This window comes from Perna viridis, chromosome 13, assembly GCF_037379345.1.
Source record: "Perna viridis isolate PV_CMFRI_1.1 ecotype Kerala chromosome 13, ASM3737934v1, whole genome shotgun sequence".
NCBI classification, from domain to species: Eukaryota; Metazoa; Mollusca; class Bivalvia; order Mytilida; family Mytilidae; genus Perna; species Perna viridis.
In genome coordinates, this window is record NC_142457.1 from 20,246,696 (window position 1) to 20,269,342 (window position 22,647).

At 32.7% G+C, this 22,647-nt stretch overlaps 1 protein-coding gene across 5 annotated transcripts in view; it reads right to left on the minus strand.

Annotated features, from left to right (window-relative positions):
- Positions 1–305: 305 nt before the first annotated feature.
- LOC148599879 (voltage-gated delayed rectifier potassium channel KCNH8-like) overlaps positions 306–22,647 on the minus strand; it is an 80,897-nt gene continuing 58,555 nt past the window's right edge. For all 5 annotated transcript variants that reach the window (XM_088557654.1, XM_088557655.1, XM_088557653.1 and 2 more), the window contains 9 exons: positions 22,396–22,553; positions 21,449–21,653; positions 19,408–19,602; positions 17,213–17,412; positions 10,839–11,088; positions 7,067–7,284; positions 4,982–5,172; positions 4,071–4,174; positions 306–2,866 (listed from right to left, as the gene is read on the minus strand). In XM_088557654.1, the coding sequence (XP_088413780.1) occupies positions 2,148–2,866; positions 4,071–4,174; positions 4,982–5,172; positions 7,067–7,284; positions 10,839–11,088; positions 17,213–17,412; positions 19,408–19,602; positions 21,449–21,653; positions 22,396–22,553 (2,240 nt within the window). In that variant the 3' untranslated portion in view covers positions 306–2,147. The remainder of the gene's footprint in view (positions 2,867–4,070; positions 4,175–4,981; positions 5,173–7,066; positions 7,285–10,838; positions 11,089–17,212; positions 17,413–19,407; positions 19,603–21,448; positions 21,654–22,395; positions 22,554–22,647) is intronic.

Sequence of the window (22,647 nt, forward strand, 5' to 3'; positions counted from 1 at the left end):
TTTACCCTAGAATTCTCTTTGTTTTTTCTTCATTACACTATCACCGTCTTAATTTATTTGTTTAACTTGTTATTATTCTTGATTACTGATATTAAATGTGCTGCTTTCTCACCATTCCAAATCCACCCCAACCCCCCTTACGAAATCTTCATTCCCCATCCTCCGCCATTCTCTTCTTCCTTAACCTAATATACCAAATAATGGAATGTTTACAATATAAAGTGCGCCATTTGTACTTATTATTATTAATTTTAGGCATCCGTATTACAAAGGATAGTTTTTTACAAAAAATATCAGAAAGTACACCATTTCATTCTTTTATTTAGCTGAAAAATATAGCAACAAATATTAACAGTTCAATAGATATGTAAAACAATAGTGTCGTAGCTATAGTAAAACATGGAATTTAACGCGAACATTGTCCTTGGTTTTCAATACAATAACGGTATTCAACAGACATTAACGATACATTAATAAAACATGCGCAAGACGTGTTTCTAAACGGACGCTGGTACTGCTAAAAATGCTATGTACATTTACAGAATCAATTTCAATACCAGAATGCTTTGTTTGCACAGGAATTATTTAGAAATACTGAACAAATTGTATCGTTATTTTTCATGTTTTTTTACCATTGTGATAGCTAATGGAAGACACTGATCGTTTCATTGATTTTACAATCAGTCCATTTTACAATCAGTCCATTTTACAATCAGTCCATTTTACAATCAGTCCTTGTATTAAACAGGGACGATATTGTACGGTGTAAAATGGATTCATAAAGTTGTTGTCTGCTTCAATCAGTGTCAGCACCTTTGATTTTGAAAACAAATGTATAAATGTAGACAGTTGTGGAAAACACTTAAAAACTTTAATTTTCTTTTAAAGTTTCTTCAAATACCAAAGAAAAAGCCCTAAAAACTGTGCGGAAAACTCACAAAGGATACCACCTGCCATTTGCGTATTGCTATGCTGACTTGAGTCACTGAAGTGTAAACATTTTAATGTTATGGTGAAAACCCATTCATGGACAAAATCAGGTAATAAACGGTATGAATATTTAAAGTCGAAAAACTTTAACTGGATTTTAAAGTATAAAGTAATTTGGGGTAATGAATGTATCAGACATTTTGTCTTATGGAAAAAGTACCAAGTATGGTATGCCTATCTTGAGGAACGCAGACAACATGGCCCTGGAAACAATCTGCACAGACAGACAGAAAGATTAACATATACACTCCAACAAACTTTGCATCGCATCGTCTCATGGTAATGTGCTCATGTACCTAATATGGTATGACGAAAACAAACAAATGATTTGAACTTGAGTTAAAGAAAGTTAATTAAAAGTCGTGAATGTACCCGCCACATTGCCACATTATGATTGAACCACACACCGAAAATGGAAAAACCTACATAACAAAAATATCTGTCCAGGACACGAATTTATCCAAAACGCCTTTAACCTTGAGATGATCAAGGGTCCAGATCATAAAGAGGCCATAATTAAACGACACATCGTCTTATGGTGATACACCCATGTGCTAAATATGGTATGCAAATTTCGAGAAACAAAGAAGGTATGAGTCGGACAAGAATCCGTGTTAGAAAACCTATAAATCTTGGAGGTCCAGGATTAATGTCAAATAGAGGCCATGAATGTACGCAATACATGATTTCATGGTGATACAAAAAGTGCCAAATATTGTATGACTTTGTCGTAGAACACCAAAGATGTGGTCCGAACACGAATCTGCACCGACAGACAGAGTGATTCTTTAATGTATATACCCCATTAACTTTGTTGGTTGGCGGTATAAAAATGTATACCCTTGCACACCATTAATAATAAGAATAAGAACTTGAATATCAAAGTTTTATACAATGAAGATAAATTATTTGAAAACGAAGTCCACCTTTGTAAAGAGTGTAAAAGAAAAAACTAGTATCTACATTGAATATTTTTTTAAATGTTTTTTCTTCAAGTTCGTGACACACACAGGGAAAAAGCAAACTGCAGACATAAATGTATAAGATCTATGAATTAAGTTTGTTTCCATTGACTCATGAATAACATACGTAAACATTTGTATCGAACATGTGAAGTAGCATGTGGTTAGTAAAGTAAAAATATTGAAAAAAAAATTCTAGAGATCTGTTGTCTTTCCAACATAACCGTTCTCTCGCTTCCGGTCAGCCGCAACGACAATAGCATGTCGGCTAGTGTCTTGGGTGTTGAACGCATGCGTGAACAAATTGTTCCTAGTCATCGGAGATTTAGGTGACCCCATATCAATCAAAGCTTTTGAATTCCTTGATATGCACGCTACGAATGAAGGGCTTCTTGGCGACTGAAATTCGGTAGCTTGTTTACTAGAGTAGTTATTCTTAAGATCAAGTTTCAGAAATTTATCAACTGTTTCATTTGCTGCGGTCTGATTATCAACATTTTTACACACTATTGAATTAGCCAATACGTTGTTAATGATCTGCTTTGTCTCAATCAAAGGCGATGATCGGAAACGGTCTCCTGAGTTCCTTTTATAACTCGGACTGGGCACGCCTAGTGTCAGTGAATTATTGTCCATTGATTCTATACCAATATCTTCACTGGTGGGAGATCCGAATGAAAATGTCGGTTTAGTGTAAGGGGAATACGGAGTAGAAGGCGGAGATTCCGAATGTAAACTAGGGTTCGGCGTCAGGAGTTGAACAACTAATTTAATATTACCATCAATATTAGATAGTTCGTTACCTATTGTATTTATCCTTTTTTCTAATTGTTTGACATTTGTCTTTGTTCCTTCCACTTCTGATTGAAGGTTGCCGAGAGAACTTGATAAACTGTCATTCATTTTCAAAGAGTCTGGAATAGGAAAGAACAAGATACAAAACGAAATGTTTTCAATATCATAACTTAACGTGACTGCTTTTGCTAAGATGTATACGAAGTTAGTCAAATCAGTGAAAAAAATACAAGGTTCATAAATTTTTTTACAGCAAATATTGATGTAAATAGGATTTGCGACTCCAGCTTATTGACATTTACCTCTTCATTCCTATTGATAAGATTTCATATGTCTGCATAGGAATTATATTTCTGTTTCTTGATTGCAATGTTTACAGTTATACTGAAGTATTATAAGTATCGTATGTAATGTTTACAGTCCTACTGAAGAATTTTATGTATCGTAATGTAATTTTAAGTATATTATTGTAATGTTTACAGTCATACTGAAGTATTATAAGTATCGTAATGTAATGTTTTCAGTCATACTAAAGAGTTTTTTATGTATATTATTGTAATGTTTACAGTCATACTGAAGTATCATAAGTATTGTAATGTAATGTTTACAGTCATACTGAAGTATCATAAGTATCGTAATGTAATGTTTACAGTCCTACTGAAGTATTATAAGTATCGTAATGTAATGTTTACAGTCATACTGAAGTATTTTAAGTATATTATTGTAATGTTTACAGTCCTACTGAAGTATTATAAGTATCTTCTGTAATGTTTACAGTCATACTGAAATATTTTAAGTATATTATTGTAATGTTTACAGTCATACTGAAGTATTATAAGTATGGTGATGTAATGATTGCAGTCATATTGAAGTATTTTAAGTATCGTATGAAATGTTTACACTCCTACTGAATAATTTTATGTATCGTAATGTAATTTTAAGTATATTATTGTAATGTTTACAGTCATCATACTGAAGTATTATAAGTATCGTATTGTAATGTTTACAGTCCTACTGAAGTATTATAAGTAACGTATTGTAATGTTCTCAGTCCTACTGAAGTATTATAAGTATCGTATGTAATGTTTACAGTCATACTATAGTATTTTAAGTATATTATTGTAATGTTTACAGTCAAACTGAAGTATTAGAAGTATCGTAATGCAATGTTTACAGTCCTACTGAAGAATTATAAGTACAGTAATGTAATTGCAGATAATAATACAAGCAAAATTAAATAAAATCAAAACAAATAAAAAATAGAAAAATTAAACGGGAAAAACTCTCAATATAATCCTTAAACAGTGAAAAAAACGTCTGTACCTGTCGCTGAGTTAATTCGTCTTCTGTCTTTTATGGAAGATCGTCGTTTCGGGGAAATTGTAGGATGCCGTTTATTCACACAGGAAGGACGCTTCTCTCTATCTCTAAAAACATATACTTTTTTTACTGTTTGACTTCACACAACTGATAGTTTTCAAGCAATATATACTCATTGAATTTACACACTCGAGTTATTCCCCTTTAGTCGTAGTCGTAGTAATGTATGGCTAAATATTCAGGAATTTCATTTGTTATCTTAAAATTGTTTTGTATCATTATTTTTATTCAGGCACCTACGTACTTTAATACTTTTTCAATAAAAAAAAAAAAAAAAAAAAAAAAAAAAAACGGATTGAAAAACTAAATTATTGCTGGCAAAAAAATGTTAATTTGCAACTTTATGTCAATATTTTGATAGCACATTTTTATAGCGTAACCTGCCTGAACCTAAACGCTGAATAATCCAAAACCTGTCAAAACCAATTTTAACCATAAATAATCCAAAACCCTGTCGAAACCAAACCCTTAATATTCCACAAAACATATATTAACTGAAAACTGAAAAATCCGGAACCCTGTCTGAACCAAACCCTAAATCATTCACAAACCAGTCCGAAGTAAACCTTGAATATTCCGATACAAATCTTGTAAAATAACGCCTGAAACAACGAAATACTGACTAGAGATAAAAAAAATCAAGTTCTACTAGATTTGTGATCTCATATATGTAAATTCATTTGAATTCAATGGAAATTTAAAGACCCAATGGATTTCTCATAGCTGTGTATGTGAACGTCAATAGCGCTAAACGCTTTAATCTTAATCAAGAAAATATATCTTCCATAAAAAGAAACATACCCATTTCAATCTTACACGAGTAATTATTCTAGTGTATAGAAAAATTGACAAACCTTGTCTTAAGATCGCCGTTCGGCAGGGGATACATGAACTTCTTCCGTACAAATGGCGATGATGGACTTCCATCAGGAATAGAATCAAGGCTACCTTGACTTTCATTTTTCCCATCACTATCAGAATCTTCGTCATCTTCAGAAATTGATGGCAGGGTGATAAATCTCTTTATCTTTGATTCGTTTTCACTCTAAATTTATACAATTTTAAAACAAATAAGTGGTGGAGTCGAGTCAGTACAACATGTCCGGATTAAGCATGTCTATTAGACAAAACTCATAGTATGTGTTAGGAATACTAGTACATGTTAACAGAAAATAACGTGACTGTTAACAACATCCGTGGCTAAAGTTATACATTAGGTTATCAATTTAGCAATATATTAACAGTGTCTATGCTATACAAAATATATTTGAAATATGATTTTGATCTACTAAACTTTATGCCGCAATCGGGCATTTGACAAATTTCTTCCCTACTAGCAACAAGCATGACAGAGGAGTTCCGAAGACACATCTTTCACTCGTCAACTTAAATATAAACTTCATATATCCATCAATCACCTTAATCTCCATATGTTTTTGTATAATTAAATCGAATGTCACGGGATTTGCTTCTTCCGTGTTTGATTGATGGGCGAACGTTCATTTTAAAATAAATTGAATTAAAGTTTAGCATCAACAAATCTCTACACAACATTCCACTTTTTATATTTGCTGTAAATGATGTTAATAGGTGAACAACAATGGGTAAATTCGTTATTTAGACACGATGACTCAATCATGTAAATTGAACCTTTTATGATAATGAAGTATACTTCTTAAATTATTTCTTGTTTATTTGTTCATATCACAACTCATACGTTATGCCAGAGCTTGCCGAAACCACACAGACTTTTTGTATCTCCCTAGAACTCTAACAAATAGGTTTCTGGAACAGGGTTATGTTGCTACAAGATTGCAGTCATCACTACAGAAGTTTTATGGTCGTTATCATGAACTCGTGTATCGTTATGGTGTATCCATCTGCGCCATGACAACTGATTTATTCAGCGGGTCATAGTTTTCCTTTCCTCGTTTGTCTATCCAGGGCCTTACTTTTTCTATGTTTCTAGAAAAGCAGAGGACGCTTACCCTGCCGGTGCACCTAGTCCATGCTCCCAGTTTTTGGTGGATTCCGAGTTGCTCGTTTGCTTTTGTTACTTTGTATGTATGATTTTATTTACTTTATGCTCTTTGTTGTGTATGTCTGTTTTCCATGTTTGGTCTTTGTCCCTGGATCGCATTCTGTTGATTACCGCTATAACCTTGGTTCTCTTGATTACTCTTGTGTCAATGTACGGACGAAAATATTTCGGATTTAAAGATGATAGTATTATACATGTTTTAAGCAACAACGTAGAATGTGGCATTTTCTAACACACTTATAGCAAATTTTATGATAATTTGATATTTCAGCTTTTCATTCAATGACTTCTATATACTTCTATGGGGATAGACTCTTCCCATATTAAGGTATATGAAGCAGTTTGGGGATGGGGGAATAGAGATTTTGAATGGGGTAAGAGGGATATCATTTTTAAAATTGTTATATATACAAAAATTGAATGTTTATCTAAATATTCTGAATTTAAATTAAAAACATTCTTCAAATGTCGGAAGAAAATGCAATTTGGAATGTTAGGGAATGGACATTTTTTCCACGGGGAATGACAATTAAGACAGTGAAGAACATGAAAAGAAAGATTGAGTATGGTGTAAATGGGAAGTTTATACTATCAAAGAGATTGGTAACAGATCCACAGAACTACTCTTGATATTATAGTAGAAATAAATGCATGTAAAATCAAACAAAAAGACCCTGCATTTATATAAAGTTGTAATTTTAATCATAGCTCGATTTAATTACGCTAGCTTGCAAATAAAATGTCTGAAATCTTATACAATATTTATAACATAGTCTTTGGTGTAGAGGTGCCTAAATATTGCAATTTTGACACAAAAATAGGACCGGCCTCTAATTTAAATAAATATAAATGGAATATTGAAGACGTCAAATTTGTACCGTAATGTTTTCATACCTACCTCACTATCTTCATAACCATCTTTCAGATTGTAGGTCAAGTCATGTCTGATGTCTTTCTGGAATTGTTCAGCAAAATCAGGATACAAGGACAACACGTCAACAAATCCCCTGATATTGATACACTGCAACTCACAATACGTTAGAGATCTGACGTCACAACAGGATATACCAACTGGGTCTTCCATGTTGATATCAGCACCAAATAAATCACCCTTTCCTTAAAGTAATAACAAAAATAACCCTTTCCTTATAATAATTAGAACATATCAAATAAATCACCCTTTCCTTAAAGTAAGTAGACCATATCAAATAAATCACCCTTTCCTTAAAGTAAGTAGACCATATCAAATAAATCACCCTTTCCTTAAAGTAAGAAGACCATATCAAATAAATCGCCCTTTCCTTAAAGTAAGTAGACCATATCAAATAAATCGCCCTTTCCATAAAGTAGGAAGTCCATATCAAATAAATCACCCTTTCCTTAAAGTAAGTAGACCATATCAAATAAATCACCCCTTCCTTAAAAAAAGTACAACATATCAAAGTTGACAATTCTGAATGAAAAGACATCACGTTTGTCGTACAGTTTGGTCAAAAGTTTTCCTTTACCATCGATTTCAACAAACGGTCAGCATTCCATTGGGAACAAATTGTGCTCTTCTACTTATACAATAGTTTTCCTTTACCATCGATGTCTAAGTGTAGGTCAAGATATGAGGCTGACTTCACAGTGTCTGTAGTATCCTTTATCTCAAGTTCTTTTTGGGTAGATGCGATGTATCAAATCCCCGAAATTAGAATTGTTTAAAGAGAATACGTCATCTATATAGCGGAAACTGAGATTGAAGGATCTAGCCAAACGATATTCTTTCTTTCTGATCAGATCAGCTATAAATTCAGCCTCATAAGAGTGAAGAAATAGGTCAGCAAGTAAAGGAGCACAATTTGTTCCCATTGGAATGCCGACCGTTTGTTGAAAAACACGTCCATTACATTAGACAAATATGTTGTCGATTAAAAATTCCAGCATTTTTTAAACATCTTCCTCTGTATATTTGAAAGATGATTTGGAATTATTTCTTACAAAGTATGAGGAATCTCTACCAATATATATTTGTATCTAGGTGTACCATTTGTTTTTGGAAAAACAACGATGTACAATGTTTTTAAGTCGGGATTTTAACTGAGTATGGGAAATAGAAGTATACAGTGTTGAAAAATTATAGGTTTTAATGCTATTATATTCAGATAATAGTCTTGAACTGATTGTCTCCAAAAGATCTTTCGAATTTTTCATGATCCACATTGAAGTAATACCACTACGGGAGTAACAAGTGTTGTGGTAGGACTACCTCTTTGACAGTTGTGAGTATAGAAGTTAAAAGTTTTGAAAGAGTTTGGTGGTACATTTTGCAGATCCACCTATGAAACGTTGTTTGTATGGATGCATGTGGAGTTTAGGAATCCAGTACATAAACGGTAAATCACAATCACCGTGCTTGGTAGAGAGACCAAAAGATGATAGCATAGATTTATGGTTTTCTACAATTTCTTCTTTGGAGAGAGTGGTAGCAGTATAGGTCTTATCACTGCTATCATTGTCTACGTCTACCTCTGATAATAAACATTGGTTGTAAAACGTTTTGCAGACAAAAACAATGTTGTTTTGGGCTTTGTCTTCTGGAACGAACAACATATCTGTCATGTATAGTAGACAATGTTTGTGCTGCATTGGAGTCTTGAAAACTGATGTAGCCTTGACACTCATTGACCTACTTAAAACTTCGATTCGTTTCAATATTAAAGACCTCACGGCCTTTAACCACTCTGACAGAGAATCAATGTCTTCTTGTTCTCGTTTTATCCATTTTCTTGCATAGTGCTCGACAGCATCCATAAGAACTTTAAAGTTATAATTCCAATTTATGGAGCGTGGTTCACAGTACTTGGGATCTTTCGAAAGGATATTACGCAGAGATTCGTTTTCGATAATGGTTAAATATACCGTAACGACGTAACCAGAAGGACTATATTTGAATGGAAAGGTTTTGCAAGAACAGTCAGGTGGTTTAGCTTTGAAGTCCTCAACCCCGAGGTTCTGCAATAGCTTTTTATAATTGAAAATTTTGGATGCAATGGGTGAAGAAGTAATCAAGGGAACCAAGGTTACAGCGGTAATCAAAAGAATGTAATCCAGGGACAAAAACCATACATGGAAAACAGACATACACAACAAAGTACATAAAGTAACTAAAATTATACAAACTAACAAATGAAAATGAGCAACTCGAACTCCACTAAAAACTGGGAGCATGGACCAGGTGCACCGGTAGGTATAGGAATATGAAATAATTGGTATGGATTTGTCTTTGAAATATGGGGGAATTTTGTTGGTAACGTTTTTGTAATAGAGGATGTTAGCCAAATTAATTGCATCTATACCTTTGTTGACAAAGTGTAGTGGAAGAAATGATCGCTTTTCTTCATCTTGACTTTTCACAATAAACTGGTTTAAGGAGTCTGTGGAAACCAATATCCAAAATGATGGCAACAAATCTGTATAATGATATGGTGGGGTCAGAAACAGGAGTGTCAAGACTTGTTTTGTAAAGAGAGTGTAGTAGAATGAGAGCTATAGAATAAAGTTTGGTTCTAATGTGATGAAGTCCAAGAGCGTTTTGTATGAAAGGAAGGAGACCTTCTATGGAGATATCATGTAACTTAGGTGACGTATAGTGGCGATGGCCATGACTCCTTTCCCGTCTTGGATTTTTGTCAAATAAATTCATCACATTTATGCTATTGTTATATTGGCTTGAAAGGTTTCCTATACTTTTGAAGTTGTCATTGCATCCGTAAGGTATTGCAGTATCTAGTCTGCGTATCCAGTACTCCTCTCTTTCCCTACGATAGTTTTTACTTAGAACGGGACTGTTCGCAGGATGGTAAATTTTTGTCTAAAATACGAACTTTCATGGAAAGGATTGAATGATCTTGTTGATTAGTATTGATAAACTGTCGGGAATTTGGTGGTGTTAATTCCCGAACGATGACCGTACATTCTTTTATTTAATATTTCTTGCGTTTCTATATTTAACCACATAAGTTGCATTCTAATCCATATATTAAGTTTGTTGATTTGCAACTTAAGTCATTGTGACTTCTTGTATGTTAAAGAAACATATCAAATAAACCACCCTTTCTTTATAATAAGTAGAACATATCGGTTGAGAAGGAGAACCCCACATTGACCAACATTGTTAGTTTACAGTTTCGAATGGTCATGCTCTGTTTAAGACAACCAGTTCAGACTAATTGAAAAACAATGACATAAAGCCACATTTAAGAATTACTAGAATGGAATTGACGCTGTGAATGTTACGGCTTATTTTTTTTCTTTGGTTGCCGTGATATACATGTACAAACATGATATAGACATTGACATGTCTTTTATAGATTGATATGATTCAGACAGTCTTTTAAAGATTATAAGGATTCAGGCAGTCTTTAAAGATTACAAATGATTCAGACAGTCTTTAAAATGTTACAAATGATTCAGACACTCTTTGAAAGATTATAATAATTCAGACAGACTTTCAGAGATTATAATGATTCAGACAGTCTGTTAAAGAATACAAACTTGAGCTGGGACTTTTTTGTAGATAATATGTATAACTATTATCACTGCTTACATTTTAAGAAGTTGCCACTTCAAATTTATAGAGATACGAAGAACGCACTAAAATTCAAACATTAATATCAAATACTCACCGAGTATAGCAACAACCATTTCTTCCTTCAGAACTTCCATCGACCCATTACACAGCAGGTAAACATAGTTGACAGCGTCTCCTTTATGTGCAAGGAACTCTCCAGGAGCACAAAATGCCCTCTTGGTGTGGAGTGAAATAGAGCGCAAACATCCTTGTGTTGCATCAGCAAATATTGGCAGTGATAATATGTCATGGTGTAAATGTAACCCTATTTCTCCACGTAACTCATCAGGAAAATCTTTCAGAATCTGTATGTAAAAGATGTTTTATACCATAATAAGAGACACTGCAGTGTAATACTATTACAGTTTTAGTTTATTCTCATAGCATTGTAAATTTAAAGTGGTTCCTGTTTGTTGAACGACTTTGAAAGTTTTGTGTTCTGTTAATATACCAATACCATTAACATGACATAATCCACACTTCATTGATTTTTAGATTCAAATCATCTGTTCCACTTCAGGATAATGATTATAATATAACGAATTAATATAATTCTTATGTTTATTCACTGCAAAAATTACGTTTTATTTACATCAACAAATGGAAAAATAAACTTCAAATCCTCAAACAACGATTAATAAAAAAACAATAATTAATAATGTGTTTTATCATAGTGTAACAAAGAGTAATCCAGGAACCAAACACTAGTGGAAACCAAAAGAATATAATCCAAGGAAAAAGAGCAGGCATGGAAATCAGACACACACAACGAAGAACACAAACTAATTTAATAATACGTACAAAGCAACAAAAGTAAATGAGTAACTCGGACTCCACTAAAAACATAGAGTATGGACCTGGTGCACCGGCAGGCTAAGCCTCCTTTGCTTTTCTTGAAACACACGCCGAGTGTCTCATAAAAAGTCATGTCCGGGGAAGACGAAAGAGGAATGGAAAAACAAATGGGATAAATACACCGTCATGATCCACTACGGTAGTGACAAGTGTCGTGGTAGGACTTGAGACCGTCTTTGACAGCTGTGAGTAAAGAAATTAACAGTTTTGTTATGTTTGTTGAATGTGATATATTTTCTAACAAAATAGACTGTAATGTCCAAGACAAATGGAAGAAAGGACACTTGTTCCAAAACTAGACCAAAGGTCAACACCATTTTCTCACTAACTAATTATTGAAACAGTTTCTAACAATTTAAGGACAGATAAGTACTAAATCCATAGTGTAACTGATCATCCATCGTTAGAACAGTTATATGAACTACATTTTAATGACGCCAAAGTCAATGCTATGCACAAATCCCAATAAAGTATTTGTCTGAATTTTATTCGTTTAAAACTGTGATTCCTTCCATTAAAACAATTGTGGCTAAAAAAAGACAAAGTAAAACAAATTAAAAATGTGATACATGTAACACGCAAACTACGGGATTTTTTAGGTATTCAAACCGAAAACGGAATCCAACGTCATCTTTGTAAACTATATTAACAAAACCATTATTGGGTGAAATTTAAAATTAATCCATGAAGATAACTTCAACTAATAATAACTTACATTGTTTTTATTTCAACTAAAAATGGCTTATTATTTGAATTTACATAACGGCCGTTTGAATACCACTTTAGGACTATATTCTTCAACAAGAAATATTACAAATTGGGTGTATTTGTATACAGACATATTACACATCGGTGTAGATGTATCTAGACACATTGTGAAAAAGCATATTTGTTCTTTTTGGGTGATGGCGTTCTTCTTGTACACATATTGCTTAGGGACATTCAGGCATGGAATAAAAGTGACAATGTTTGAACGAAAAAATGAAAAAAAAAACAAACAAACAAACTAAAACAAAAACAAACAAAAAATAAATAAATATATATATAAAGATGACAAAATTAAAAAGAAGTAATTTACTTGAATGCCAACATGTGTTTACTTCGCTTAGTTACCAACGGATTAACAAAACAGTCAGGGCAAACATTAAAGATGGAAATGTATGTGAAATGGAAATAAAAAAAATTGCAAACGATGTATTGTGTTGCTATATTGTTATACGTTATATTGTACGGATCAAAGATACTTATATTTTCTAGCAACTAACATGATATGTTGAATAAAAAAATAAGTTCAATTATGCAGATTGTCACGTAAAAGAACAGATATCTTTGTTATGCAGACGATAATATATGTCATTTTGCATCTGTTTTCTGATAACATAAGCGGCTTAAACATTGCTTTATTATGGTATAAATCAAATTATAGCAGAACGTGTTTATCATTCATGGGATGGTTACAGAGATAAAACGAGGACAAACAGATATATTGTTCTTAATAATATAATTATTAAAACAAAAAGTTATTTAATACAAATTCAAATTAGGATCCGGTAGGAAGTTCTTCGAAATTTTTTGTAGATTATAGTTTTATTAAATGGCTATTTCTATCGTATTGGGTCGAGGTAAGCTGTATAGGCACGAAACAACGCAGAAGGCTATACAAATGATCAATGCCAAAAAACGAACGTTCGAGGACCGAATACAGGTAATATACGACAAAACGTTTACTAACCAATTCAATGGGAACGAAAGTTTCAACAATACAATTTAATACAGGGCACTTGTCATGTATACATCTGTATTGGTTGTTTATAAATTTGGTATAAAAAATTACTGCAAAAAAGTTAGCACATTTGATGGTCCATTTTATTTCATTTTAAGTCCTTAGTTATTAATACATTTTATTGATTAAGTATACATAGAAAACATGTTTCTACAAAAAAAGCACCAAATCCATGGCCAAATAACGTTACATGTTGATACAGTGAAAATACGGGTAAAATTTATATTGTACCCCAATAATGAAATATGGGTATCAAGGGCTTCTGTTGGTTATACATTTGAATACAACTAATGAAATTGAAATATTTCATTGTGAGTTTGGAGAACCGAAAACATAACAACCGAGACAAAATAAAGATTTCTGAAACATTGTGCATAAAAACAAACGCATTTTGTTAAGTGTACTAAAATTTTGTTCATTTTATAATAATAATTTTCAAATAAAACTTCAAAACTGCCATTCTCAGCAGATTGTTTTTGTTTTATTGAAAAACATTGTCGTGGATTGATTGTGACAACATCAAATTTAATTAAAGCCACAAAAGAAATCCCATTATTTTTTTTTATTGCTATTTTATTGGGGTAACTATTTCCCTATACCTGTGTAAAATGTTGTTTTAGGGCCAGCTGTCCTTTGGTGTGAGGGTATCCTCGTCGTTCAACGATGACCCGTGGGTTGCAGACATTTGTCATCCCGATGGGGTGTTTTCCCTTTGACATATTCACTATTTTTATTCTTGTTATATGAATACAACGGAATTAATATTGATGGCAATAACCATGGTATAATGCTCTTATCATAATTTTAAGTTTATATGTAGTTCTTTTCCGCTGTAACAGTTATAATGGAATTGCGTCTGGTGTACATATCATGTATTTTAGACATAACTAGCTAGCAAATTTACTAAGCATCCCTTCAAGTACACATACACGAGATCTGTCTTTTTGATCTGTGAGTCATTTACACAAAGATGTGACAGGTAAAATCAATGCTATTATGGTTAGTTTTAATGTCTGTAGAAAGTTATAAAAACTTATTTAGTATTTGAACTACGCGGAGGATGCCTGAAAAAATACTTGAACAGAAAAGACATTAAAGACAAACAAAACTGATATTTTTACAACCTGCTATTTAAAAAGTCAACATAACAATAATTCATCCAGCTTGCACTTCTTTCAAGGTGAGGATATAAGTCATCTTAAATTCATATTTATTGTCAGGATAGAAGATTCTTAATCTTTTAGACAGTGGGTCAAAATACATATTTATCTTTTTTTTATATTTAATTCTTAGAAAATTTCATTTTTGATCAATTGCATTTCCGTTCTTGCACAGAGAACACTAAAACAATAAAGGAAAGGTCAGTTTGTCAGAACAGGTTTTGATCATACATGTAGATGTGTTATAAAATATTAGAAAAAGACTACACACCTTTCATAGCATAAATTGTACAATGGAATTGAAAATAGAAATACGAAACCTGTAAGATCACGACAAAAACTTCTTCTGTAATTATACAATGCATACAAGTTTGCTACAAACTAGAATACAATTTTATACCTCTTTTTTTCAAGACGTAAAAAAAAAACCAATATATTTTATTAATGAGTAACTTAAAACAGAGAGAATGATACCATAACCAAGATTTAGACATTGATTCTAATAACCTCAGACTATTACAAAGTGTCTTTTTTACTGATGCATGTCTTTATTGTCCCGGAAACAGTCATTTTCAATATGGATGTAAATTACAAATGTCAAAATGGCGAAGACACTTTTGATTAATTAGACGAACTTGTCATTAAGTAATTGATAATAACGGATGATGTGAAATGTCACACGTTTGGGTTATGATAAAGTAAGCTTCTTTAGCAATGCATGTGTAAGATATAATCCGATTATAAAGATAATTTAAGGAAAGATTTCTGTCAAGCACAATCTACAATATCACTAGGATTGATACAGGTTTCTGGGTGCAGCATCTAATTAGCAAAGACCAAAGATGTCACAAAACGAACCCAGTGGCACGAAACTCATAATTATCAGAGTGAAACAAAGTACAAAGTAGGTTATTCAAAATTCTCTGAAAATTATTTTATATTATATTATTTATTATTTTATTTTATTTAATTTTTTTATTTTTTAAATTTTTTTTGATTTTCAAATTTATACTTTGGTATTGTGATATTTTCAAGTATAAAACAAACTAAATAAAATTGAACCATAGATATACTGCTTTTATATCTAATAGCCACTGATTCAAGCCCAAAACAAGGACAGGCGTTGGTTATGTCCACACCTTTCTTTACATTCAATCTTCATATTAGTAAATATCAATATCTAGTTTGTCTTGTTTTAAACAAATTCGTTTGTAAGTTAAATTCACAGATTTGTACGAGTTTAGGTTTAGGCTACATCTGTTTTCAAAGACTCCGATAAAGCAAAAACATTGTCTAATATACATGACGAATATGTTGTCGTACCAGCAGACAAAACCCAAAACAACATTGTTTTTTTTCTGCAGAACGTTTTACATCCAATGTTTATTATCAGAGGTAGTTGTAGAAAATAATTGCAGTGATAAGACCTATACTGCTACCACACTTTCCAAAGAAGAAATTGTGGAAAACCATAAATCTATGCTATCCACTTTTGGTTTCTCTACCAAGGACGATGACTGTGATTTCGATATCTTTACATATACTCTGTAGTAATGACAGATACAACATATATGTCAATATTTCGGATAAACACGAATGCGGCCACTCCCATTTTAGGCAAAACAAAACAGCGAAAATCATGTGCAAAAATGCAACAAATTTGAAGATTTCACTATTGGGTGTTAATTTTGACCGTTAGTAGGTGAAAAACATTCATGATATCGCCAAAATCGTCTGAGATGTATTTACTACAACCATTATCCTTTCAAATAAACCACCTGGTATAGACCAAAACAAATCTATCAAAAACGTTTGAAAAGTGGGACCAAAATAGGGCCTTACCGAACCTACTCCTTTCAAGATCTGAAACACCTCTTAGACTGAATTCCTTATATTGCATATGATAGAACCCCTCTCTGTTGGCTTTGGTTTCCTATCTCGGTATGTTTTTGTTTTTTTTTTTGGTTTTTTGTTTTGTTTTGTTTTGAGTACTTCCTGTGTACAATAAGTTTTTGGATTTAAATCTTCCTATATATTTGGTTTTAATACTGGTGATGAGATGTAACCTTTTGAAACATATGTAAAACCTATCTATATTTGCAATATTATATAAATTTGTATTTTGTACGTCAATGACTCACACAAAAATGTTCAATGACTCACAAAAACCAATATTTTATCATATTCATGAAAATAAACTTTTTTATCGCCTAACTGGATGGATTAAGACCCGAAATGGATGGAAGTGTAAAATGGAAAATGTAATAAAATGTGTTTACAGGAAATTAAGTACAACAGGATTCTATATAATGACTAGATAAGGAAAACAGACTCACACAATATGAAATAATAAAAAAACAAGTAATAACACGCTCATAAAAAAACAAAAGTAAACAAGAAACCGCCTCCACTAAACCTTTGGAGCATTGACAAGGTGCACAGGTTGGTACACGTTCAGCACTGCTTTCCATCCCAATCAGACGTCAATGTAATGAAAAAATAATTGTGTATTCGCCTGAGTAACCGTAGATATATATTATTATACTACTGAAGAAAGGATGAAAGTAAGAGCTCCTTTATTCTTAGATGCCATCACTTTACAATTGTATATAAAAAACACATTTGTCTTACCTCGTTTGTATCAATACCGTTATTAACAGACCATGTGGCTTGGAAGTGCTCCTGCATTCTATGTTTCAATGGTTTTGGAATGTGGTGTGTTCTGAAGAAATCTTTAAGGTCTTTTGTCTTATAATGGTAGTTTGCTCGCCTGGAGTACATCCGTTGAATGATGGCAGTGACATTACCGAATACTACCGCATGCATCATTGCTTTATAAAAATAACAGCATTTTTAAAACATAACATTATGAAACAAAGTATTTATTCAGTCAAATGAAGTTGATAGCGATATAAAGACAACTTAAAGTGTTGATTTTGTTTATTTCTGAATGACATTTGCTCATTGTAATTGTCCCTATACTTATATGACAGAAATACATTTTATCAGCATTAATTTGCTTATATTTTGGTTAGCTGATACTTTTTTCGCGATTTTCTGTCTACCACGAAAATAAGTAGACCGCAAAAATTAGTACATCCCTTTTTTTCCTACATACCTTATTTTCTCCTCGCTACATATTATATTCTTCAACATGTGAGCGTGCAACAACACATATGTGCTGACCAAATTGTCATTCTTATAAGGCGACGGACTTATTATAAGCTATGCTTGTTTCCGAATCCTTGTCTTATTGCTGTTATGTTTTGAAATTTATTGTAATCAAACTATTTTGAACAAAATATGTTTAAACTGAGTACATCGCAAAAAATAACATGTTTACAGTATTCTAGATACAATGTAAATCTAATTAATGTTTTGTTCTGATAAAATGAAGTGAATGTTAATTACGAAGGACCAGAAGTGCAATTACTTCTTTCATATTTCCCGATTAACGAGTAACATTTCTCACTTTTATGCCAGAGCTTGCCGAAACTACGCATACTTTTTGTATCGCGCTAGAACTCTAACAAATAGGCTTCTGGAACAGGGTTATGTTGCTACAAGATTGAAGTCATCACTGCAGAAGTTTTATGGTCGTCATCATAAAATGAATCGTTATAATGTATCCATCTGCACCATGAAAACTGATTTATTTTAACGGGTCATAGTTTTCCTTTTCTCGTTTGTCTACCCCGGACTTGACTTTTCATGAGCAACTCGGCGGGTGTTTCTAAAAAAGCAGAGGACGCTTACCCTACCGTTGCACCTGGTCCATGCTCCAATTTTTAGTGGAGTCCGAGTTGCTCATTTGCTTATGTTACTTTGTATGTATGACTTTAGTTATTTTATGTTCTTTGTTGTGTATGTCTGTTTTCCATGTTTGCTGTATGTCCATGGATTACATTCTTTTGATTACCGCTACAACCTTGGTTCCCTTGATTACTTTACTCAAATTACAGTTAACTTGATTGATAATATACGGTTATTCTGTTACATCACTTATGTCTTAATCGACGGGACATGCGACACTTCGTATAAAATATGACATGTGTCTGCGAAAACAAAATCAACCAATCACAACCTAACTGCATACGTCACTTCCATCAGAAAGATTTGTAGCCATTTATGATTTGACAGAGGATTTCCATATATAGGACGTTGCTGTTCTGACAGAGTTGCTCATTTGCTTTTGTATGTATGATTTTAGTTACTTTATGTTCTTTGTTGTGTATGTCTGTTTTCCATGCCAGTTCTTTGTCCCTGGATTACATTCTTTTGATTACAGCTATAACCTTGGTTCTCTTGATTACTCTTTCAAGGGGATACAATGTATTTTCCACTTTCAAGTTGATATTTTGCAGTATCAATTTAGCACTTCTCAGTTCCAAGTTGTCATTTCCCAGTTCAAACATAAAATGTGAGAAATATCAACTTGAAACTGAGGAATGCCTACTTTGAACCGAGGAATATCGACGACTTGGAAGTAAGAAACGTCGAGTTGGAACTGAGAAATCTACATTGGGAAGTGTGAAATGTTAACTTTGAACCTAGAAATGTCAACTTTGAACCTAGAAATGTCAGCTTTAAAGTGAGAAATGTCAACATGGAACTGAAAAATGTCAAGTTAGAACAGAAATATAAAATGGCACTACCGGTCTGTCGTAGTTCATATCTTCAACTTAAGATAACAAGTTTTGTTATTAATATGATGAAGGACAAAGTTGACTGATATTGATAGAAAAAAAATCAAAAATACAATGGCTGTTTGATGTTGTTCGGTCATAAATATTCAAAAACCTTAAAAACGTCATGATAAAACTTACCACCAATAAGCATTGCGCATATTGAAAATATTTTTTCAGGATTGGTGTTTGCTGAAACATTGCCAAAACCGACGCTAGTTAAACTACTGCAGGTAAAGTAAAGCGCAGTAAGGTATGACGTTAGTATATCTGGTTTGTTTGTCCTGTTTTTATCTATCGGCTCATCCAGCCGTTCTGCTAACTCAAACAACCAACCTGTAATTAATGAAGTAAACATCCTACAAAATTAGCCACACAATTACAATGAATTAGAAAAGTTTCCCGCCATCAAAGTAACATCCGGGTGCTATGGTATTTCCTTCCTTTATGTGTTTGTCGGTTGAATCTACAATCTTGTACATGTACTTCACAGAATAAATTTCCAATTCATGAGATGATTTTAGACCCCGTTTTGAATAAGAACATCTTAGAAAGGTATTAAATATACAAATATGAAATGTGGTATTTTGTCAGGGAGACAGTCATCCAATAAAAGTCAGACAATGAACAATTAAACATCTACAGGTCATCATACGATCTACAGTGATGGGCAAAACCCATACCATTAAACGATAAAAGGCTCAAAACAAATTAAGCAAAAACATTAAAAAAATACGATGGAAAAAAATATAAAATAAAAACAATGAACATAAAAATAAACGGAAACCACAGCTTGGGATACGCAAATAAAATATGTAGGTGGGTTAAACATGTGTGTAAGCGCTCAACCCTTCTTTAACCACGGACAGTGGTAGGAAAATACAATAATAAAACGAATTTAAAACTAACTATCAATAAAAATATGTTCAACGGGATTTAATGAAAATACATCATAAAATGTCTAAAAAAAAACCAAAATACTCATTCAAATGCAAAGATGAAAAGTACTGACGTTCACGTGGCACATTAACATAATAATATTACGCGAGATTCATTAATCTTGAACGTTGTAAAAGAACTATAAAAGGTCACTAGCAAATTAAAAAACAGGCAATAGAATATCTTTGCAAATAAGTTATTAAAAAGAGAGATCAGACAGTTGTCTGTCTGTTAACTAACACGATTCGTTGGAAACTTTTAATAGAATGTCTAAATAAAACAAGGTCCTCTTGCAAACGCTAAGATAAAATGGCAGGAAGTAGTACAAAATCTAATAGAGTTAATTAATTATAAGCAATAGAGTCAATGTAAGAACCAATAAAAAACAAAACAATAATACGCTGAAAATTACCATTACGGATAATTTTATACAATTATTTTTGTCCAGGCTTAAAGGACTCTGTTTAAACTTTTGAGCTTTATCAAATATATAAATATAAAAACAAGGATGAGGAATCCAATTTTCGATTAAGTTACAACGAGAACAATCAAACTTCAGCATCAAATCTTTACATTTATGAAAGAATTTAGATACAAACTTCTCTATGGTAACGAAAATCTTCACTCAATTTACTTCATATATTAAGTAATGTTTAAACTTTCTAAAAAACTTCAAGTATAACTTTATTGTTTATAAAGATCGGTCGATACATACCCTTTGTTGACTATATAAATCGGTCGATATACACCCTTTGTTGTCCACATAGATCGGTCGATACATACCCTTTGTTGACTATATAAATCGGTCGATATACACCCTTTGTTGTCCACATAGATCGGTCGATACATACCCTTTGTTGTCTATATAGATCGGCCTACACATACCCTTTGTTGTCTATATACATCATATAGATCGGCCTATACGTACCCTTTGTTGTCTATATAGATCATATAGATCGGCCTATACATACCTTTTGTTGTCTATATAAATCGGTTGATATACATTCTTTGTTATCTATATAGATCGATCGATACATACCCTTTGTTGTCTACATAGATCGGCCTATACATACCCTTTATTGACTATATAAATCGGTCGATATACACCCTTTATTATCTATATAGATCGGTCGATGCATACGCTTTGTTGACTACGTATATTGGTCGATACACACCCTTTGTTGTCTACATAGATCGGTCGATACATACCCTTTGTTGCCTATATAGATCGGACGATACATACCAACAGTCCAATTTTGAGGATTACTTTTCAGCTCTTTATATCCTATGGCGTACCATATACAAGCTAGCCAATGAGCGCTCATCGCAAACATACACATCAGCAGTGTGACTACTACAGCACTGTACTGTGAGTATCTGTCTATCTTCTGTAGAAGTCTGGCTAGCCGTAATAATCTGGCTAGCTTGAGCAAATGGACTGGAGTATTCTGATAAGTAATGAACAAGACAATAAGGTATGGTTTGAATTTAAATGATTAGGGAAAAAAGGACTATTAAACAAAGATAAGTAAATTAAACAATATAAGAAACGACAGTGAAGTAGTTGACAGGAAACTCCACACCCTCATGTATAACAAGCGTAGATAGGCTACATTAGAGAAATATTTTTTTTTTGTTTTCCTTAGTTAATTTCAAAAGTCCTCTTATTTAAACCTTATTCAATGTGAGGTAAAACAAACAATGATAACTAAATATTTAATACTATTAGATGCTGATGATCAGGCAAATCAATCAAATGTGTGACTAAAAACTTATTCATGCCATTGCCTTGAACATACACATGTAGATAGAAACAAGTTAATGCCCTAGTTTTCAGACTGAATGTTTACCGACTATGCTGAAGAATCTACAATTGGTATGAAATTAAATTTACCTTCCATAATTACAACAATATTATTAAGGGTGATTACATACGGTTCGTGGACGTATTACTAATGATTCTCCATTTAAACAAATAATTATCAGGTTTACTTTAAGCATTATTAGCCACTAATTGAGATCCAATGACTGCTCGACTGGTCATCGAATTACTGTATCAATAATTACCGTGAATTACGTCCACTTCATCAAAGCAGAAAGATGTATGACCATCGTTATTCTCAGCAGACCTGAGTGTTCACAGACCTATTCAATAACTACTGAAGCAATCATGATCTAAAAATAGCTTACCAAATTGACATTGAATAGAAACAGGAAGTCAAACGGAAGGGCGGCAAGAAGATCGAGTAGAAACCATCCTTTTATGTAATTGATGGCAATCTGCTTCAAATCATAAACAATATGACCACTTCTACTCAGGAAAGACGTACAAAAATTCAACGCAATATCTGAGAAAAAAAAAACAACCATGTTCAAGCCAGTAAACTCCCTTTAAGAGAGATGATGTAAACATCGGGGATTGTTATGCTTAGTTTTGTGGTA